Source organism: Crocuta crocuta, unplaced genomic scaffold (assembly GCF_008692635.1).
Source record: "Crocuta crocuta isolate KB4526 unplaced genomic scaffold, BGI_CrCroc_1.0 scaffold81, whole genome shotgun sequence".
Taxonomy (NCBI): domain Eukaryota; kingdom Metazoa; phylum Chordata; class Mammalia; order Carnivora; family Hyaenidae; genus Crocuta; species Crocuta crocuta.
In genome coordinates, this window is record NW_027527808.1 from 1,977,358 (window position 1) to 1,998,174 (window position 20,817).

Genomic DNA, 20,817 nt, shown 5'->3' on the forward strand with positions numbered 1-20,817 from the left:
AGAATAAATGCCAAAGAAAAATGGGAAGAGAAGAAGATTCCTTATTTTAAAAGTGGGTAGTAGGAATATACATCAGTTTCTTGTTAAGAACAATCTGTGGATGGTGAAGGTGTGTATAACGCATCTGAGCAAATCGTTGGAGGAAGTAAAGAGCATTAAGAGCAAGGCAGACAGACGTACATTCAAACTGAACTCCACACTTCATGATCGGTTGGACATTGGGCAAGTTACTCCACTTCTCTGCGTCTTTTTCTTTCATCTTTAAATCTAGTCCAATTATAATACCTTTCTCATAGCAATGTTGAGATGATTAAATGAGAAAATTCGTGCAAATACCTTAGCCCAGTGCCTGATATATTGTTTGTACTCAATAAACAGCAGCTGTTACCTTACTCATAGTTGGTTGTAGCCATTTGGAAAATGGAAAACAATGTTCATACATCATTAGGTTACATGGATATTGCAATAGAACCATTATACATCGTATGGGTTGCAGTTCAAATGACTCCACTAGAGAAATGGGCGAACTTGCAAACATTAATAGTTAATAGCAAATGCAACCAACTATGAGAAAGATTATATGGAATTACCTGTTACCTTCCACATCCTTACAAACATGCCTACAAGTGTACTTGGTGTTGGGATGTAGTGAAAAAATTAATAAATGCTGAGTTCCAAAAACTGATGAATGGAATTATCAATTCCAAAGTATGAAGTACCAATAGTGAAATGATATTAGCACATTTCTAGAAGCCTTCACATTTGCTTGGGATTTTTTATTATTGGTAAAAGAGGTTTGTCCAAATTACATATATTTCAACCCGCACTCTACATTCCATTAGGCCAATCCATTTTACTGACTCAGTTTCAGTGACACTCGGAAAGCTTCCCTGACCACCCATCTGTAGGATTTCTTGCCTTCTCCCTCTGTCTTTGATTCCAAATACAGTTACTATTTACTATTCATTCTTCTTTCCGGAGTCTCCTGGATCTTTCCTTTCTTATTCCGTTGCCCGTTGCCATTCCCTACTATTTTCTTCACCCACACATTTCCTGCTGAACTTCATTCAGTTGTGTCTTAAGTGTATCTCTTGGTAACAGGTCTTCCTGTATAAAAATGGCTAGATAAATCTAAGAAGAGGCTTTCATCAGGTCCTTCTCCCTTTCATAATGTTCATTGGCTCCCTACTGCTAAGATGATTGTAATGGCCAAATTCTGAGAGTGAAAGAAGATATTATGAATGGCTTCAACCAGATCTTTGCAGGCAAACAGGACTTACAGCTACCTCATTCAGTGTCACCTCTGTGCCTCTCAAACTTTCCCACAAAAATATTCCTAAGAGTGGACTGAAAACTGATGCTTGAGCTTAAATTTCTTTTAAGTAGCCTGTTTAAAATCCATGATATTCTGACATTCTAGTTTAAAAATATAACTGTTTGTTTTCATGGAAACATATTTTAAGTCATAACTCTGCACATGAACAAAAATTCAAAACATCTTATCCAAGGTCTTAGGGCAAAATTGACCCCCAGGAAGTCTTTCTATCAGGACACAGCTCCTGAAAACCTCACTGTAATGTCGCCCGTGAAAATGCTGCCTCCTGCAGCACAGAGTGGCATTCCTAAAGACCAAGAAGTGAATGGTGCTCCTCAGAGTTGAGTTATCATTCCTTGAGTGAACTCACTGCCCTACCCATAAAAGTCTTCCATATAGTTTCTTCAGACCCCCGTTTCCATGTCAACAATGATAAACATACCTTCTCCCTTCCTTGCTTTCCCCAACACTGTTCAGTCTTTACAGTCCAGGTCCATTTGCTCTGGTTGCCACATAAAATACAAGTCACCCAATTAAACTTGAATTTCAGAAAAGCAAGGAATGATTTTTAGTGCGTCCCACACAATTTTTGGATTAAAACTTAACTGAGCATCCTGTATTTTTACTTGCTAAATCTGGCAACCCTAACTGTAAATCCATTCCCTACCTCTCTCCCCAAGGCACCAGGGCTTTGAAATTCTTCTGAATTTCTAGTACAAATCACTTGTGCCTCCATTTGACACCCCACTTTCCATGTGTTTTTATCTATATTTTTATATCCCGATATTCCACTTCCCAGATTTGAAAGCTTCTTGAGAATGAGAATACTATTATATCTCTTTGCAATTCCATAATGCCTCATAGAAACTCTGGTCATCAGTGGTGACCATAAGTACTTTTTAATTGGAAGATCGACTTAAAATCAATAAGCAAGATAGCCAACACTGTTTATTAAGAAATAGCTTTCTTGGGGGGCCTGGGTGGTTCAGTTGGTTAAGCCTCTGACTTTGGCTCAGGTCACGATCTCATGGTTCGTGGGTTTGAGTCTGGCATCGGGCTCTGTGCAGACAGCCTGGAGCCTGGAGGCTGCTTCAGATTCTGGGTCTCCTTCTCTCTCTCTGCCCCTCCCCCTCTCATGCCCCGTCTTTCTCTCTCTCTGTCTCTCTCAAAAATAAATAAACATTTTTCAAAATTAAAAAAAAAAAAAAAGCAATTGCTCTCTGTTTCATCCAGACCTGTGCTGTGAAATTTTTCAGAGGAGTAAAAAGTACCATTTGCTTTCTAAGAGCCTGTAGTTCTGTAAACAAAAATTACACATCAAAAAGCAGTAGTCAATGATCCTAGATAGTACAGAATCACATATAATGGTATACAATCAAGTACAGCCAACTAAAGGCCATAGGAGATCAATGTGGGCAGCACCCTTGAGAGAGGGAAATGCTGAAAGAGGTTCTGAATTGAGATTGAAATGTTGGCAAGAATTTAGATGCGAGGAGAGGATTAGGAAGGGCAATGCCTCCTGGGGGAAGGTTTGGGCAACTGCACCCAGTGAAAAGGAAAGCCTTCTTTACTGGAGAACACACCTTTCCTGCAGGGCAAGGGTTAAGATTTGTTTGGGTTGTAGCGGCAACTGGTTTTAAGCAGCTCCCTAGGATTCAGAGCAACTATATGAGTGAGAATCTATGCAATGGCTGCTGCTGGGTAGACTCATGCCAGGTAGAGTAAAGGACAAAACCAAACCAGCAATAAATACAACATAAAGGGGTGCCTGGGTAGCTCAGTCCGTTAAGCATCTCACTCTTGATTTTGGCTCAGGTCACAATCTCCCGGTTCATGAGATTGAGCCTCGAATCAGACTCAGCACAGAACCTGCTTGGGATTCTCTTTCTCTCCTTCTCTCTCTGTCCCTCCCCTGCTCACTCTCTGTGTTTCTCTCTAAATAAACTTCAGGAAAAAAAATTAATAAAGATTCTCCTAAGTAATCACCCACAAAGGTCAATGGGGTTTTGTCCCCAGACCACCTAGGAGAGGAAAGAAGAAACATTTGATCAATCATGGTTATCATACATTACACACAGGGCTCTAAAGTATTGGCCCTGACAACTTTTATATCCCCTGCCTTTATTAATTTATCAAGCTTAATAGAGCAGTGGCTTTACTGATAATTATTAAATTTTGTTCCCAAGAAACTGAAGACAGATATTGAGGAGTATTCTTTTCAGTGGGAGTTCCTATTCTCCTACAGCTTTAATCAGTTACTACTCTATAAGAAGGAAAATCTTCTATTTTATTTTTTTAAAATATTTTTATATCTCTAGGAGAGAGAGAGAGCGTGAGCAGGGGAGGGTCAGAGAGAGAGGGAGTCACAGACTGAAACAGGCTCCAGGCTCTGAGCTGGCAGTCAGCACAGAGCCCGACGCGGGGCTCGAACCCACGAACCGCGAGATCATGACCTAAGTGAAAGTCAGACGCTTAACCGACTAAGCCATCCAGGCGCCCCTCTTCTATTTTATTTTTATTCTTGGGTTGGCCCTCCCTAAATAAAGTTGGCATCTTTAACATATGCTCCTAATGAGCTTATTTTGCAAATTACTTTGGGTGCCATATTGCTTTATCTTACAAAAAGGCACAGCCTACAAAACTTTGCTGGTTTTGGTTTTATTCTTCATGGAATTAAATGCATTAAATCATCAAATATTTCCATCCAACAGAAACTGTGCTGTTTACATGAACATCCATGTAAAGACCTGTGAGGACCTTTGTAAGTGACATAATTTCATTACCTAAATAGACAAAGAAGACAAGGAAATACAGTTTTAGCCTTCTAAAATTCCAAAGGCCTCCAATAAAATCTCTCAGAGTGGGTGTTAGAAGAACTATTACGGCAAAGGGCAAATTGTGTTACTTATTTTAAAGGAAATAAGCTAAATAAGGAGAGAAACTCTCTTAAAGAGGCCTTCTGGATGTGTTAGGTTGAACCATATGCAATATGACAATATTTGATCTTTGCAAATGGTTCAGCGATGTGCAAGTACGTGCAGCCTTCTTGACACATTGAATCTCACGCTGAAAGGAGGTTGAAACAGGCCTCTTGGAAAACTTGATATTGATTGAATTACTGCATTTTCATCTGGAGAGCACATATGACTTTCGCCTCTGTGAGCTGGTGCCAGTTGCAAAACTGGTGGTGGGGTGGATGGACAGTTTGCTAAATGATCTTTTAGGACCCTACTAATCTGACATTCTGTAGTCTAAAGCATCTGGGTGTTGACTCTGTTTCCTGTTAGCCAACAAAAGATGCACTTGTCAAATTAATCTTCTGAGAATTCCTGTCTCCCCAAAGTACTCACCTTCCCTTGGGTTACTGAAATGATCAGAAGCCTCTGCCACGAGGCAAACGTTACCAGTGAGATTCAACACGTTAGGCCATCGCCATTTGTTTATACATTTTCACAAGTTAAGTCACAATATACCTTCATTTTTCTTCCTTTTTTCTTAATTTATTGATAATCAACAATAGTGAGAAGGTTCCTCCTCCTTATCCCCATCTGGCTGTCACTTGTCCTGGGAAGGAAGGAGGAAGGGAATCACTCGCTGAATTCCTGTGCCTGCTTGGCAAGGTGCGCACCCAAGCTGGGTTATGCAGAGGAAAGGGGAGCCATATCAGATCTCAGACCTAGGCTTATGGTGTGTGTGGCGAGAAGTTGCTACAAGAAAGTGCACTTGGGGATGAAGAGAAGGCAGCAACATAGTCCTTGGAGGGTGTATCTGCCTAATAACCCTCCTGATGAGCTCTCTGCCTATCCCCAACTGAACACGTGGCCACTGAGGCCGAAGCAGCAAAGGACGCCTCCTTCGATATGCAATCATACTTGTATATACAGTAGACCTGCACACACTTGTACCAGAAGAGACCCAGCTCTCTGCTAATTTCTTCTGTTTTTGTTCTTCCATGCCTTTTCTGTCTCTCCTCCCTGTCCTTCTGGATCTTAATTCCTTCAACTTTCCTTTCTTTCTCTAACTCCCGTTCTCTCATTTTTTAGCTAACCTGCTATAATGTGTAATTCATGTCCACTGTAATAAGAAATATGCACTTGAGAGTTCTGTTTCAGTCTTGTCTTTTTTGCAAAACTGTGTCCCCCGCGCTATTCATTCTGCAGGAGGCTGTAATTATTATTTAGATTAAAAGAAGCATTAAGAGGCAATTCAGGAAATGAAAGATACTAATCTCGAGCCTCTCGTTGTAGCCTACAAGGAAAAAATGAAGGAACTGTCCATGCTGTCACTGATCTGCTCTTGCTTTTACCCGGAACCTCGCAACATCAACATCTATACCTACGATGGTGAGTTGCCTATAACAGAAATGCTCGTGCTAATAGGATCATTTGGAAAAGCTTAGATACCTTTGTTTTTCTCTCACAGCTCCAGGTATAACGAAATCAATATTTTGTAGATATCCCTATTGACGTGTTGTGTCCAGCTATTAGGTTTTATTGATTGCCTATTGCTCGAAACAGTTTGAGGGGCTTTTTTTTTTTTTTTAGGAAACTCTATCTCCAACAGGGGCTTAAACTCACAACCCAGAGATCAAGGGTCACATGCTGTAACAACTGAACCAGACAGGCACCCCGGAAACAGTTTGAATTTGATGCTAACGACAGCATGTTAATGTCTCTTAAGAAACAGGGCTACATTGTTGTTAGGAGCATACCAACATCCACAGCATGTTTAAAGCTTTCGTTTGCAAGTTATATAATATGCTGAGCTTTAGTGAGACCAGATAGGAATTTGTGAGAAAATACTTTATACTAACGAAACTTCCAAGAGTAAAAACCCATAACCACCACTGTTTTTCCCCGACCATAGTCTTCATAAAGTTCACATATTCTGTGTATGCATGTCCACAAGCCAGCAAGTTCCCATGATAAATGTAACTTAGGACTAAGTTCGCAGATAAAGAGAATTTTAGAAGAAAAGCCTAAAGAATCGGCATGACTACAAATTTCATTTGTAGTGCCACATTTTCAGTTTGATTTATCCAAACTCATTCTATTTAGTGCGGTTTTCTTCCTGGCTCTGCTGCTATCTGCGTGACCCCAGGCAGGTTACTTCAATTTTCTCAGCCTTATCTGTCTTAGGATGTTTCTCCTACAAAACTGTAGGGTTTAAGTGGATCAATGCAAGTCAAATGCTTAGCACTCAGCCTGACCTCTTACAAGCACTCAAAAAGAGCAGCTATCATGACCAACAATCTTGTCCTCTCTTAATTCAGTGAATTTAATCAAATTGTTTGATACAGCTATGTGTGTAGCAGATGAAGCGGAGGTGTATTTTACTACCTGTTGACTTATCATTGTTCTTTTCCATATGTGTAAAGACATACACTGAAGATAAGCTGAAGGCGTCTGTAGCATTAACCCCTTTCGTGACTGTACAGCCTGTTCTAGGACTCAGAGGCCTTTTCCTTCCAAAGTCTTCTATCACAGCACCAGTGTCATAAATGCAGTTATTAGCATAATAATTAACAATTTCATAGGGAAAGGTCCTTCATGTGAAAATGTTGAAGCTGCCAATCAAAACTTTCATTGAGAAGGCAGGCCCAGTGTCTCCTTTGGGTAAGTTCATTCAGCCAACAAATAAACCAGGCAGCTGCTCACTCTGTTAGACACAGCAGCGACCAGTAATCCAGCCATGTTTCTTCTGAGATTTTAATATTTCATCACTACGTGTTGTCACAGAGGCTGCAAAGATAAATACAGAACAAGCCTGTCCTTGGAGGAACATCGAGCCTAGAAGAAGAGACATATGTACAATACACAAATAGTCAGTAAGCGGAACACGGTGCGCTTAAGTACTAAACCAGAGGTTACACAAAGTGCACCAGGAAGACAGGGAAGATAGTGACAAGTGACAATTCTGCGTCCTTAGGGATTGAAGACGGGGGAAGAAGAAAGTCAGAAGTTATGTATAAGCTGAGTCTTAGAAGCTAAACAGATAATTTGACATTGTTTGTGCCCTCCTTTCTAGAACAATTGGTAGAGAATTTCAAATTTCCAATAAATCTTTGTTAAATTTTTTGTTTCATCATTTAGCCTGAAGAATGCATCCATTCATGGTAATTCTCAAAAAATAAGTCTAAATCTGTGCCACTTTGTTTTCATGTGAAGTTCATGTTTATTCAAAAGGAAAATAAAGTTTAGCTTAAAATCAATTCAGGCTATTTTTTCCTAAGTATGCCTACCATTATTCAACTCCCTATGGACATTGTTGAATTTCCCAACACTGCAAACATTTATTCTGTTAAAATATATCTGTACTTATACTAAGGAAAGAGGTCTAGTATGTTCAGAACAATGTAGAGCAAAGAATCGCATACAGTGTTTTGCTCCTATTTGTCAGATTAAGACTGCCACTTTCAACTGCCAGAATTCAAATTCTTTAAATAAACGCCTGCTTCACGCTCGGTATGTGTATTAACATTCTCAAATAATTCATTTCTCAGATATGGAAGTGAAGCAAATCAACAAACGTGCCTCCGGCCAGGCTTTTGAGCTGATCCTGAAACCACCATCTCCTATCTCCGAAGCCCCACGAACTTTAGCTTCTCCAAAGAAGAAAGACCTGTCCCTGGAGGAGATCCAGAAAAAGCTGGAGGCTGCAGAGGAAAGAAGAAAGGTAACTTTTTCCATAGGTTTTCAAATTCTCTCTTTACTCCTTTTCTTCCCTTCCCTCCTCCTTTCCCCCTCCCTCTCCTCTCCACACACTCCCCTGCCACACACACACATCCTAGCACAGGTTCCAAAGGACAATCACCTCTAAACGTGCAACATGCCAACACACAGGGAGGACATAGACATAGAGCCAGGCTAGTTCGAGTAAACATTGCTGCATTCAGGCTCGTTACAACCAAAGCTCTTAGACACTAAAAGTACCCTTCTCCCTCTCCTGGATCCTTTATCATAAAATCTCCCTGCCGTCGTACATGGTGCATAACTGAAAAAGCACAGCCTTGTTTAAGTAACTTAACTCCAGGGCTTGGAGGTGGGGAGGGGAGGAGGAGTGGCGATTCCTCCTTCTCAGGGTCTGTGTCCTTTCCCCACTGGAGCGCAGGGTTTTCCTTGAAACTATAGACCACCAGATCTTCTGAAATATTTCTGCCCAGATGCCGTTCACCCTGGGATAGGGGCCCCAAGCTTGACCCTGTCCTCCTCAAGGCTTCACTTCCTGCCTTTGAAGTTTGTGCTTCTAAGATCAGGACCCTCTCTGGGAACTATTAGTACCCTCCTCTACTCTGTTCCAAGCCTTGATGACATCTTTTTCTCTTTTGTCCATTAGCCCTTCTTTGTATTAGGGCACTTTTCTTTTACCAAGTCTCCAGTTTTTCACAATCAGATGACTAAGAAGCCAAGGGTATTAAAAAAATGAGGGGCACTCAGAAATCCCAAGGACTCTGCATGTAAAGATAGAAGTTATGTCTAAATACATCTGTACCAACCATGTGATTATTAGAGTTCATCCCATCAAGATGCTCTTAATCAACCCAAATGGAATTATTTTTAGAAAATTCATTCCTACATTTTCCATTGACTTTATCATCACTTATTTTTAGAAGCATGTGCTCACTAGGGATATGCTCCACGTATAGTCTTATTTGAATGGACACTTTGCATTTATAATAATGTATAACTTTATTAGTATATTGCCTATAAAAGTTTAGCCAATACATCCAACATATCTATGTTGGATAGTTGCAAAGAAAGCAAAGATAGTCTTTCTCTTAAAAATGGAATTCTCTAACAGCCAAAGTGGGACAAAACCAAACACATGTATTTGTGTGTACAGATAATAGATACAGTTATGTGTATCTTCAGCTAAGAAGAAAGAGCCAAAGATTAGAAGTCCTCAGATTAAATTTTCTGAACTAAAAACTACTTTCTGTTCTGACCTTTGTAGTTGAAAAATCTTCCTATGTCAAAAAACATACTAATCACAATTTCAGTTTTCACTGAAGAGTGAGGTTCTCCAAGAATCTGACAAGTATTTCTTTACATGTATATTTATTGTAGTTGGCCAATCACTGTTGTCATAGATGTGAATTTTAAAAGGTGGAAACTTAGCTGCTAACCCAAGTCTGTGTACAGGAAGTTGCTTTAAAAAATGTTGTTACTTATAGCTTTCTCTTCATAGTAAAGCTAAATTAACTTGCAGTTACAATCCATCAAGACTTTGCTGCCAACAGCTCTAAGTAACTAACTATATCAGTGACCGCTATACATCAAGACAGCTCAAGTCCTCTTACAAGTCATGGGCACCAGGTGCAGATCCTAGGTTGCCACAGAGAGATGCTGTGACCTGATTAGAATGGGAAGTCAGTGACTGAGCTGAAATTGAAACTTTGAGATGAAAATTCAACATCATTGTTCAGAATGTTGCTGGTGTTTCTAAGGTAATATATTTAATTTGAAGGATATTAGTAAGAGGAAAAGAACAACATGGAGATTATCAAAATTAACGGGGTATTCTCATAAGACTCCCTGAGTTAGCTGATTACTGATTCCAATAAAATTCCTACACCCTGACAATGATAAACTATCAACAATTACACATTTATACAATTGAATTGAACTAGACATTGGCCGCATGGCTAAAAGACATTTACAAATATAATCATCTAGCATTATGACACCAGAAAAAAATTTTCTTTGAAACCCTTTAAAATCAGTATTCCTTCACATGTCTGGTATTACTTGTTAAAATTTTCAAGGCAAAAATCATTATATAGATTATGTCTTTGTAGTACAGTTTTAATTAGAAGAAAATATAACTAATTAACAGAAAGTGCCAACTTAAAAAATCATTAATTGATTTTATTCTGGTGGGTTGTGCTGACTTAATTAGTGCTCATTAGAAGAACTATTAATTCTCCTCAAAGAGCCTCCAGCCAGTGCATATATCTCAGTGATTACCTTAGTGAAGACATGCATATAACCAAAACTCAATTCACCTAGCTAGAACACAAAGTGGGTATGTGACTAAAAAGTCTAGGAATGGTCACAGCTTCAAAAACAGCTGGATCCAGATCAAGCAATAAGGTCAGAAAAGCTTTTTACATCTATCGCCTGTCTCTTCCTGCATCTAATTGGTTTCAATACCAAGAAAGTTTAGTTTTCAACCGTCAGCCCCAATTTATTTTCCTCACAAATTAGCAACTCCAGCAGAAAGAGCGCTTTTCTTTCCCAATAGTTCTTTTTTACAAATTTATTTATTTATTTTGGGGGTGGAATGGGGGGAGAGAGAGAGAGAGAGAGAGAGAGAGAGAATGCATGGAGGAAGGACACAGAGAGAGAGAGAAGAGAGAGAAAGAGATAGAATCCCAAGAAGGCTCCATGCTGTCAACTCAGAGCCAGACACAGGGCTCTATCTCATGAACCGGGAAACATGAAATCAAGACCTGAGCCTAAATCAAGAGTTGGATGCTTAACCAACTGAGCCCCCCAGGAGCTCCCTGAATAGGTAAGATCTCTGCAGAGAAATGTGGAGGTATAGAGCCCTAAAAGAAAAGTGAAATGTTCTTATTCAAAGAGGGAGAAATGGAATTTAGATAAGCAAAGGTGCAAATATCCACAATTTTATCTGTAAGTGTTTAGTGTTAGTATAACAATCACAATAACTATTCAGCTCATAAATATTCAATTGGTTACGCTCGCAGCCCTGCCACCATGAAAAAAAGAATCTCTGAAGCCATATAGAATTGTGCTGTCCGACAGAAATACAGTGTGAGCACATATGTGCTTTCAGTGTTTCTAGCCATCACACTTTTAAAAGTAAAAAGAAACATGAAAGAGCCATATGTAATTAGTAGCTACTGAGGTGGATAGCGCAGATACAGATCATTAGACCAGAAAAGTTTTAGTGAACCATGGAGGAATTTGGGGCCTTACTTTTTCAAATTGGTACCAGATAATTATTCAGTTTCAACTTTACCATTTAAAAAAAATATTTTCTGATAATTACATTGATATAGGAACTCAGAAAGTTAAAGAAATACTTCCATGCTATGATTCCAATTTCTGCATTAGCAGGAGAACCCAGGTGAAACTCAGGACCTTTTGTAAGTAATGAGATCTCCTAAACCCCACACTTTCTTCTTTGGCTCCTCGGGGTCTCCATTTAAAACATGTCAGATCTTCACTGTGGGGAGGGAGCTTCTCTGGGCCCAGTTCTCACCTGCTGATCTCTCTCCTGATGTTCTGGCTTCTGTGGGTTTTTTGTAGCCCTTAGCACAGTTAGTTAGCATATATTTATTTGCATATTTATTTATCCTGTATCTTATATCCCCCCATTATAAATTCCATGAAGGTAGGGATTGTGTCTTTGTTATTAGTTCCTAGCAATAGTTAGTACTACAAATATTTTTAAATGAATAAGTAAATGGTAACTTCAGAGCCAAATGTCCAAGTGGCAATATATAACTTGTTTTGACTTTTTATTTCATCATCACATCCATAAACAAAATTAGAGTCAATATGTTTCCAAAGACATCTTCTGAAGTGCACTAAGTAAACTCTGCAATCCAAAGAATTCTTAGTTTGGGGGAAAAAAAAAATCACTGAATCAACAGATATTTATTAAGCACCTACTATTTGATAGGCACTGTTCTAACTACTAGAAATGCCTCATCACCCTTATTCCAATTGGGAAGGAACAGTTAATAAATAAATATGTAATACTTCATATTTATTACGTCAGATGACGCTAAATAAAACAAGGCAAAGGTCATTGGTAATGCTGTAGTGAAAGGTTCTATTCAAATGAGGTGATCTCTCTTAATATGAGAACTCTTTTAATATGAGAACTCTTGGAGAAAAAAAAAAAGCATGAAGGAAAGGAGTAAGCATACAGCTCTTCTCTGGGGTTAGAACATTTAAAGTAAAGAAATTAGCAAAGGCAAAGGCCCTGAGGTAGGAGTATGTCAGGACAGTTTAAGAAATTACACGGATCTCAGTCTGGCTGAATCAGAAGGAGCAAGCGGGAGACTAGTAGGAATTGACGTCAGAAGGTAGCATTTTAATGCCTCTGACTTCAACTGAAATGAGAGATCACTAAGGAAAATAAAACTGTTTCACTACTTGATGTGAATCACCGCATCTTTTCAGAAAAATATCTGCTTAAAAATGCAGGGTAACTAGAAAAAGCGTTAGATAAATAGAGAAGACATGAAAAGGTCCTAGACTAAAAGAAGGGCTCCAGAACTAAGGCTACTCAGAGATAAGAATGCAGAAAGTATGCTTTCAGAGCAGTGGGTAGACCAGTGTACTAGTGGACCGGGTAAGGAGTTGGAGAGTAGTGAGGTGAGATTGTGGAAGGCCTTGAATGCCAGATTAGGAGCTCAAACTCCATTACGTAAGACATGAAAAATCACCAGTCTTTCAAGAGTACACAGATGTTCAGCCTAGCCCGGTGATCAGCAACATTTTGCTGTGGATCCATTTCCTTTCTCATTGTTGCAAGTTTTTAAAGATTCTGCCTATCAAACATACTATTAATATTAATATAATAGTATTAACACATTAAATAATATTAATAAATTCCTTTTGTCATGGTTATAATCAAGGGAGCCTGTAACTGCCAATATGTTTGATTACCATAAAAATAAGCATATTCTCACTAAATTGACTAAATTCTAACTCAAAGTAAATATAAAAATAGATGTAGACATACAAGCAAATTATGATGTTTTAAAAACATAAAGGTTACGAGTCTCTCTCCCCTCCATTGGTACCACTGAAAGGCCTGCTTCTGGGGGTTTAAGGACCACACGTGGGAACCCGTGACCTAGGCTGTCCTCCGGAGGCCTTCTGGATTTATAGCCAGAGGGCTGCCATGGAGTCATTTCCACACGGGCTCGAACTCACTTTGTGATAAATATTTTGGCAGTGCCCCCAATTCCTCACGCCATCTGTTGACACTATCGCAGCACTGACCATCTGGTTACTAGGTTGGACAATCTTCCTTCAGGCTTCTTTGAAGCAGAATTAATGCCCCATTGATTCGCTGGTAGAAGAAATTTGTTATATAAGAAATAACCCTTTGTCCTGCTTTTTCTGCTCTCTTTGATTATCTCTGGGAATCAACTTTCACTTCCATGAGACTATGTTACCTCGTGAGGTCAGCTTGTAGCTTATATTTTCAAATCAAAATTTCCATACCGTAACTGGCCCACATGGGTGAAACCATATAAATACTTTAGTCATCCAGCCAGCTAGCCAACCAACCATTTATTCATTCAACAAACATTTAGCAAGAAACAGCAGAACTAAGCTAACCATTTCCTAATTGGCCCAGGACAAATCCAGTTTATTCCTGGTTTTTTTTGATATCATCATTATCATTTCAATGTCTTAAGTGCCCCAGTTTGGACAATAAACTATATGATCATCCTAAGTCAAGCAAAGGTTTTTAAGAGCATCTTTAAAAGCACAGTGGTTAAGGGGCACCTGGGTGGCTCAGTCAGTTGAGTGTCCGGAGTTCAGCTCAGGTCATGATCTCATGGTTCATGGGTTCGAGCCCTGCATCAGGGTCTGTGTTGACAGCTCAGAGCCTGGAGCCTGCTTCCGATTCTATGTCTCCCTCTCTTTCTCCCCGTCTCTGGTCATGCCCTGTCCCTCTCTCTCAAAAATAAACATTTAAAAAAATAAAATAAAATAAAAGCACAGTGGTTAAGAACATGCTTAAGACAATGCCTGTGATGAAAGTCTGGCTCTATCACATAATAGCTGTGTGACCTTGGACAAGTCACTAACCTATGTCTTATTTTACCCATCTGTAAAATGAGCGTAATAATAGGACCTTGGTCATGGGGTTAAGGAGAGAATTAGAAGACCTATTCTACATGAGGCCTCAGGCAAGCACTGTGGGAGAAAATTAGCTATTGGTATTGCAAAAACTCATCTGGTTCCTGCCGGCAGAGACTATAGTCCAGGGAACTCACAATTGTATCGAGAAAAGAAGTTTTATTAACAAAGATAGTAAAATGCTACCATACATTTCTTAAACATTTTTAAATATTATAAAATATTATTTATCAAGTTACAAAGAAGAAAGTTTGACAGGTAACGGTATAGAAATAGGTCTGCCCCATTAATAGTGGCCTGAAAAAAAAGATGACAATTTGGGAATTTTAGTGACATTACTAAAATCTCACCCTAAAACAGACAGAATTAAGAAAAGTACTACACAAACCGGTTCAGTTAGGTAATTGACATACTGAGAATATTGGTACAATCAACTGCAAAGTCCCTGAACCTCGGAAAGAAAGATGCATTGCTTTTTCTTTTTTCTTTTTTTTTTTTTTGAGAAAGAGAGAGAGATCATGCAAGTAGGGGAGGGGGAGAGAGAGAGNAAGAGAGAGAGAGCATGCAAGTAGGTGAGGGGGAGAGAGAGAGAGAGATTGAGAGAATCCCAAACCGGCTCCTCACTGTCAGCATGGACCCCAATGTGGGGCTCGAACTCACAAAGCATTAATTACATCATGTCGTGAACTAAAGCCGGACACTTAACCCACTGAGCCACCCAAGCACCCCTGCATTGCCTTTTTTAAATAAAATGGTATAAACTGGACCATGATTAGTCACCAAACCTGATAGACTTAACTTTTCTGTTTGTTGGCATCTCACATTATAGATGGTAATTAAAGTCACATCCAGGAAAAGAGGGGGTGGTTTGTACAGCAATGGGTTATAAAGCAAAGTGCTAGCTTATTTGTGATTCAACATTCGGGAAGCATCTGCTCCTTGGAGGATGTGACACCTGGTCCACAGAACCCTCACATGTGTTGTCCCTCAGTGACGAGCACCCCCGTGGTTCTTTTCCTAGGAGGTAACCACAGCGAACGCATTGCGGACTTTAGCAGAAGAGCTCATTCTAAAGGTCTTTGGGGTTTAATCATGTAAAATGTTTTATTATGCTTCTCACGCTTCAATACAAGGTGAATATTGCACCTTTTTGTTTTAGGCAATTATATTCAATTATCATAGTTTTAATGTATATTTATTTATTTTGAGAGAGAGCGAGCGTGCAGCCGGGAAGGGGCAGAGAGAGGGAGGGGAGAGAGAAAATACCAAGGAGGCTCCGCGCTGCCAGTGCAGAGCTCCACTCCAGGCCGGATCTCACTAACTGTGAGATCATGACCTGAGCCCAAATCAGCAGTCAGATGCTTAACCGACTGAGCCACCCAGGTGGCCCCCAATTATATTTTAACAAGACATTATTTATGACTCCAACTGGGTTACTAATGTTTTTTCATTGTTAACAGTAAAGCGAATAATTAGAGACACATCCTTTAGCCTATCATTGTAAAGACGCTTAGGTACTAGGAGATGTAGTGTCTGATAAATGGCTCTAGTCAGTGGCAAGTAATATATCCAGATGATGAAAGGGGACAATAAAATAAAGGGCTAGAAATGTGCTCACTCCAGAAAGAAATGGAACACTAGTACTAACTAAAATATAGTCTTAAATCTTATAAGTGTACATAAAATAGTGTTGAGTTTTATATACCACTTAACTCAAATTTATCTTCCATTTCATTTGTATAGTAATTAAACTCTTATCCTTAGTACTATAAGGCATGGTAATGAACCTCTTTGGAAAACGTTAACGTGTTCCTAAATGTACAATAACTCTTCTCCCTGTCTCATTATTTTTCCCTTCACGTCCCCCTCACGTAATCATTTCAGTGATGCCGAGTTCAGTGTGAGGAAGTGTATGCTTAGAACAGGTGTGCACCAATTCGGCACCTCTGTTATTACACTAGCAAGGTGGAGAAGGTTCCCTGGTCCCTCAGAATGTCATATCGGTGTCTTGGTTCTATAAATAGTTTGTCTTGACATTTGCATTGTATCAGCTGATCATTATCATGCCCTAATTCTCCATTTGAGTATCTCAGTGACCTTCTATATTAGGTACATGCTATTCAGAGATGGTCCTCTGTGGTCAGATCCTTTGCCCTTTAAACAATTTATTTTTAACAGCTTTCTCCAAATCCTACCTTTTAAGCCTCCCAGTCAAGGTTCTTTTAATCTGCCCAGGTGAGGAGGAAAATAAAAACACTTTTTCAACGTGTGGTGAGAACTTTTACCAAAATGAAGGGAAACGCTTCCACTTTGGTCGAAAACACATTTTTGTTCTACATCCTCACACATGTTATTTTTAGGGCGGTTTTCTGAACTAAATTCTTATTTGCTTACTGAAGCGTAATCAATTTTCTTAACTTGAGGAGATTAAAAGGTGTGTTTACAAGAGAATCAATGTCGCCCCAGGAATAAAGTCGGAGAAGTTGTAAGCGGTGATACCTGGATGCTAGATTGTGAGAGAAGGAAAAGGGAGTAGGGGCGTCTTCAGAGGTGAGACCTTGGGAGGCGAGGTAAAGGCCCCGAGACTATTAGCTCCGCGGAGTCTGAGAGTTGAGTACTTGTGAGGAGAAACCAAAATAAGGTGCGAAAGCACCTTCTCGGTGTGGGATCCTTTCCATAATCAACGTATTTTTTTCAACCGATGTGGCTTTAAATATTTGAAACATAGATCTTCAGTAGGTCCCAAAAAGGCATTAGTAGAGATGCCAGTGGATGTAACATTCCCCCCGTACGGGCAAAGGCACCACAGAAATGAGCAGCCCCGAAGTGGGCTGGCCGGGTTGGCAGCTCCTCGGCACCCAGCAGCAGCCTCGCGTGAGAACGCTCTGTACCGCCCTCTGTGTCTATTTCACCCCGTTCATTGTGCCAAAGAAATACACTTGACGCCCACGCTGAGGAATCTCATTTAGTTCCAATGGCTGCAAAACGCCATTAATTGAGGCACCTCAAACGGAGCCAAATGCTGCGCCCAGTAAAGCAGTGGGCCTCTCTCTCCATTACTGGTAATGGGGCCTGTGGCAGTGTTTGTTCACGCAAACCAGACGTGCCCCACCAAGGCAAGGCATTTGAAAAGGTATGTGCTTGGGATATTGCCCTTTTAGTCTGCAGGGCTTCCCTTCTCCATTCTCTTCCTCTGCTGTCTCCTGTCTGTAAGTCTTTCACAAAAGAACATTAAGAATGCAAATATGAACTGTAAGTTAAAACAGTTTTAAAAGTGCCTCAGTAAATTTGAGCACCTGAAACTTAAAACTTATTCAGTTGCTTCTTGATAACCATCCATGGTAACTTTCTCTGGGAGCTGACATAGTGAAGAATGGCAGGCATATGGCCCCTTGCCATGGAGTCCATCAGAGAGAAGCTTTACACACACACACACACACACACACACACATATACCTTTAGTCAGTCTGTCTGTCACATTTCAGTGGCCCTAGTAACAGTAAAGAAGCAAATCAATGTAGGATGCTTTACCAATAGTCCCACCTAGAGGCGGAAGGATGAACCAGCTAGAAAATATTTTTTCGTGTTTCTTCCAAAAAGGTGCCATTTGATTTTGAACTTATTCCATGTTAACACTGCTCGTTGTGTTTCCTGTTGGGTTTTTCTGTAAGCTGTAACAAAGCAAGTAGGTGAGAAGGCTACTAAAGGTGTCTGTGAAACCATTCAGGTATTAAAACAGGATGTGGGCTAGTTCCCCAGGTCTTCTCATCTCCAGTGAGTCATTAGATCTATTCCTGATAAACTTCAGGATAAACATATCAGCAGAGAGTCTTAAAGCTGTCTGATTTTCCCATTCCTACCTGAAGAGAAGTTTCTGCTCTGTCAAACTTCATACTGTATACGTACCAAGATCTCTCCTGTGAGACCCCATGATGACTATCAGCTATGTTTTCCTGTTAATGCTTTTAACATTAATTAACGTTAATTAATCAATATTTGACAAGCCATGAAATACATTTTTAATCTGCCATTGTTTAGGTGTTCAGAGTTACAATTACTCCTGTGAAGGCTCACTTCAGAGCACCAGCCAGTCCTAAGGAATTACCCAGGAACAAAAGCTGTGTAATAATTTAATCTTAAACCTGGATAGCTCAGTATTGAGTAAGACTTCTCTTAGCTTCATATTGTAAAAGAAAAAATGAATATGGAAAGAAGTTAAATAGCACATCCAGGCCACCAACACAGGCCTGACATCAAAGAGGAGGCCAGTGCATTTTCCAAAAGGTACTCTGTAAATAGCCTGCATTAGAATCACCAAGGATGCTTATAAAAAAATATAGATTTCTGGGGGTGCCTGGCGGCTCAGTCAGTTAAGCATCCAACTCTTGATTTTGCCTCAGGTCATGATCTCATGGTTCATGAGTTCTAGCCCTGCTTGAGGCCCTACACTGACAGTGCAGAGCCTGCCTGGGATTCTCTCTCTTCTCTCTCTGCCTCTCTCCCTTCTCCTCTCAAAATAAACTTTATATATATATATATATATATATATATACACATACATACACGTATTATATATATATACACACACACATACACATATTATATATATGTTATAAACATTATACACACACACACATATATACATCTATATATTCATGGGTCTTACCAAAGAACCACAGAATCAAAATTTTGAAGGGGATGGATACCAGGCCTCTGCATTTTTATCAAGCACCTCAGTGATTGTTAAAATACGCTGTACAGAGTCATACAGCCTCCTGATGCTGCAGCACAAGTAGGGTGCACACAATATGGGGGGATGCTGGTGGGGGGTGCATCTACCTCTGATGTTTCTACTCTAATCACTAAGTAGCCACAAGGTTTCAAAGATTACCCAGGTGACCTCAGCATTTTCAGGAGGGGGCCAGGATGAGGACTTTCTGTTTTCTCTGGCCAAGTAGATGTTACCTTTGCACTGCTCACACATCTCCAAAGAAAATTTGACTAATGAAAGAAAAACAGGCAAGTGAGGAGAGGTGCATGTGGAATAAATCAAGAAAGTAAATTTGGCGATTTGATTGGCTAAAGTTGAAAAGCTCAGGACTTAGCCTATAGCTGATCAAAAATGGGGCAAGGAAAAGAACTGAACTTGTACCAATCCTCCCATGTTTTCCTTAGGTTTCAACGGATGCGGTTATCCAATGATTAATTACAGCGTTCCCAGCTGCATAAATGCTTAGCATCAACTTATTCTAAAAAATAAAACAAAACAAAACAAAGTCTCCTCAGTGAGGGCTAATGCTTCTTCTAAGACGGTGTATCCAAAAAATCCCCAGCTGAAAATTCAGCTAACCACATTCTATAGAAAACTCAAAGCCATGTAGATGAGTACTGAATTGACAATAGTGCTCAAGGCTACAGCAAGTGTTCATTTGAAAAGAACAGGCTCTCAAATCAGCGGGCCTTTATTCTGCCAGGTTCGCTTTGGGGTGATTATAAGATGGATGTGTTTTTCTTCCCCAGTCCCAGGAGGCCCAGGTGCTGAAACAATTGGCAGAGAAGAGGGAACATGAGCGAGAAGTCCTTCAGAAGGCTTTGGAGGAGAACAACAACTTCAGCAAAATGGCGGAGGAAAAGCTGATCCTGAAAATGGAGCAAATTAAAGAAAACCGTGAGGCTAATCTAGCTGCTATTATTGAACGTCTGCAGGAAAAGGTAATCCCGACCAAGTTCTGGGCATAAGCATGCACTCATATGCAACACAGCTGGGTGAACTCTCAAATGCTCAGGGAACCAGAGACTTAGTCAAAACTTGCTTCAAGCACATAGACAGCTAACGCCTTGGGCAGGTTGCCCCACTGTGGCACTGACTCTGTGGGCATTGCCACGTGGGAGAGGAATGCGAATCCAACATCAAAGCTAGACTTTTGTCACATGTTTTAGTGGTGAATGGATTCGGGGAAGCTGATTCATGCTTTTCAAGTATGTAAAAGACTTGCACAAACTTTAAGAACCAATATATTAGAAAAACCTTAAACTGGAAATATGAAACATGCCATACGAATATATTAATAATTAACATGTCAGCACTGGAGATAAAAAGGGAAGTAGGACTGTCCCTGTTGTCAGAGCACTAAGAGTTTAAACAAGATCAGCCTCCTGTTTTCCGAGTATTTCTTAGGAAGACTCATGTCCTCTATTAAAAATGGCCCATCTCACCGGAGGATCAGCCGACTCTATTCTGAAATTCTGATGACTCTATTTTTACTCCCATTCTCTGATTACAAATACCAAGCCAGAACCAAAGGAAATCAGGCACAAAACATAAAAATACGTATATTTAATTTCATGGAGATTTTCATGGGCATCTGTGCTTTAGAGAAATATTTCAAAGAGCTGTCTAGGGAAGGGTATATGGGTTCTGACACAGCAATAGGACACTGAGGCTCTCAGAGGTATGTGGAGAAAGCACTAGATGACCTGGTCAGGAGCAGAGAGCCACTGAATGCCTTGGTCAAAACCTTAAAATTCACATTTAATTTATGCATATAAACTAATGCTTCCATACTCTCAGAACAATGTCATTGTGTCTCACTTAAGTGCATCAGGTCAAGATTTGAAGGAGACAGTCCGGCTCTCTGCATGTTAACC

At 40.0% G+C, this 20,817-nt stretch overlaps 1 protein-coding gene across 1 annotated transcript in view; it reads left to right on the plus strand.

The window, feature by feature from the left end:
* Window positions 1–20,817, plus strand: part of STMN2 (stathmin 2) — a 51,485-nt gene that overhangs the window by 22,196 nt on the left and 8,472 nt on the right. Inside the window, exons 2-4 of the mRNA XM_077774592.1 lie at window positions 5,563–5,658; window positions 7,818–7,990; window positions 19,690–19,881. Of these exons, the coding sequence (XP_077630718.1) occupies window positions 5,563–5,658; window positions 7,818–7,990; window positions 19,690–19,881 (461 nt within the window). The remainder of the gene's footprint in view (window positions 1–5,562; window positions 5,659–7,817; window positions 7,991–19,689; window positions 19,882–20,817) is intronic.